The sequence below is a fragment of the Microtus ochrogaster genome, unplaced genomic scaffold (genome assembly GCF_000317375.1).
Source record: "Microtus ochrogaster isolate Prairie Vole_2 unplaced genomic scaffold, MicOch1.0 UNK41, whole genome shotgun sequence".
Classification (NCBI taxonomy): domain Eukaryota; kingdom Metazoa; phylum Chordata; class Mammalia; order Rodentia; family Cricetidae; genus Microtus; species Microtus ochrogaster.
In genome coordinates, this window is record NW_004949139.1 from 2,527,313 (window position 1) to 2,529,445 (window position 2,133).

The window sequence follows — 2,133 nt, forward strand, 5'->3', positions numbered from 1 at the left end:
ATATACTGTAGTATAGAATATAGTAGCAGTATAGAATCCAGCAGTAGCTGGGTCTTGTGGATCAGATCTAAAGCCCAACTACTAGAGGGGCTGAAGCTGGAACATCTCAAGTTCAAGGCCAGCCTGGGCAATTTAGTGAAATCGTATTTTAAGTAAAATGTAAAAAGAGATTTTGGGATAGACCTCAATGATAATATGTGATTCGTCTTTGTAAGGCCCTAGGTTTAAACCTCAGCACAGCAAATAAAACCAACCAACCAATCCAAAACTTACAGATAAGTAAATTAAGAGGTGATAAGTTTGCTTGTTTTCCATATAGTTAAGTTTGTTATTTCAGAAAGAAGCTCTTTTTGTGTTAAGGAGTTTTGTTGGAGTTGGGAGGCAGCAAGAAGTCTTTGAGACCAAGTAAAGTTTCACAAGATGAAAGCAGAAATCCTTATCTTTTATAGAGACGCCTCTGAATTCACTCTGCAGTCCAGAATGGTCTTGAACTAATCTATCCCAAGAAGGTTGCTTTCTGGTACCACCCACAGTAGTATTAAATATTCTGATAGCAGGTGACTTGAGGGTATAGGACGCTTGTGTAATTTTTTTGATATGTATTATTATTATTTATTTAAAGATTCACAAACATGAAGAAGGGCTGATACTCCTCCATAACTGATTGGGACTTAAATTGAACACTGATTCTACTAATGGTGGATCCTCTTGAGAAGGGCTCTGTGGAAGCAGCTAGGAGGAAGAAAACTCCTAGCAGCCATGTTTGCTAACAATATCAACTCAACTCATCCAGCAGTCTTCTTGTTGATGGGGATCCCAGGCCTAGAGCACCTACATATTTGGATCTCCATCCCCTTCTGCTCAGCCTACACCTTGGCTGTGCTTGGCAATTGCACCCTCCTTTTCATCATCCGGGTTGATGCAGCCCTCCATGAGCCCATGTACCTCTTTCTGGCCATGTTGGCAGCAATAGATTTGGTTCTTTCCTCTTCAACACTGCCCAAAATGCTTGCCCTGTTCTGGTTGAGGGATCGAGAGATCAATTTCCATGCCTGCCTGGTTCAAATGTTCTTTCTCCATTCCTTCGCTATCATGGAGTCAGCAATGTTGCTGGTCATGGCCTTTGACCGTTATGTCGCCATCTGCAAGCCGCTGCACTACACCACGATTCTGACCAAGCCCCTCATCATCAAAATTGGCCTGGCCTCTGTGACTAGGGCTGTGACACTAATGACTCCACTCCCCTTTCTGCTCAGACGCTTCCACTACTGTCGAGGGACAGTGATTGCCCACTGCTACTGTGAACACATGGCTGTGGTAAGGCTGGCGTGTGGGGATACGAGATTCAACAACATCTATGGCATTGCTGTCGCCATGTTTATTGTGGTGCTGGACATGCTCTTTGTTGCCTTGTCTTATCTCTTCATCCTTCGTGCTGTTCTTAAGCTTGCCTCTCAGGAGGCCCGCTACAAGGCCTTTGGGACATGTGTGTCTCATATAGGTGCCATCTTAGCCTTCTACACACCTGTGGTCGTCTCCTCAGTCATGCATCGTGTAGCTCGTCAGGCCGCCCCTCATGTCCACATACTCCTGGCTAATTTTTATCTGCTCTTTCCACCCATGGTCAATCCTATCATCTATGGTGTCAAGACCAAGCAGATTCGAGAGCGAGTCTTAGGACTCTTCCTCAGAAAGGATGTAAAAGGAGGGTGAGGGACAGTTGAAGGAGTTAGTCACAGGATGATAGCAGGAATGCCAGGATCTCCATGGTTACTTTTATCTTGATGTGATCTTGAAAAGTGTCTAGCCATTGACAAAGCATCTTTCTCAATTCTGACTTGCGAACTTTTCTGAATTCTCACCCCTACCCTACAGTAGCACGACAGAGCCATGAACTACTGACCTCCTTCAGACTTCAAATAAAGATGATGTTCTTAAGCTCACTTGCTCATGAGAAGCCTGAGGGTCTGATTTCTTGTCTGCGTTCCTGGAACATAAAGCTTTATTTATCTGTCTACTCGGAACCTGGATAAGCACCAAGAGTCTATCAATGAAGAGATTCTTATCACTTACTACAGCTGGGGCCCAGGTTCAGACGGAATGCTCTCACTGTTGGGGTTTGTAACGTTCTGG

The 2,133-nt window shown here is 44.4% G+C and overlaps 1 protein-coding gene across 1 annotated transcript; it reads left to right on the forward strand.

Annotated features, from left to right (window-relative positions):
- Window positions 1–759: 759 nt before the first annotated feature.
- LOC102000860 (olfactory receptor 52K1) lies at window positions 760–1,713 on the forward strand. Its single transcript, XM_005368830.1, has one exon. The coding sequence runs from the start codon at window positions 760–762 to the stop codon at window positions 1,711–1,713; it is 954 nt and encodes a 317-aa protein (XP_005368887.1).
- The last annotated feature ends 420 nt before the right edge of the window (window positions 1,714–2,133 follow it).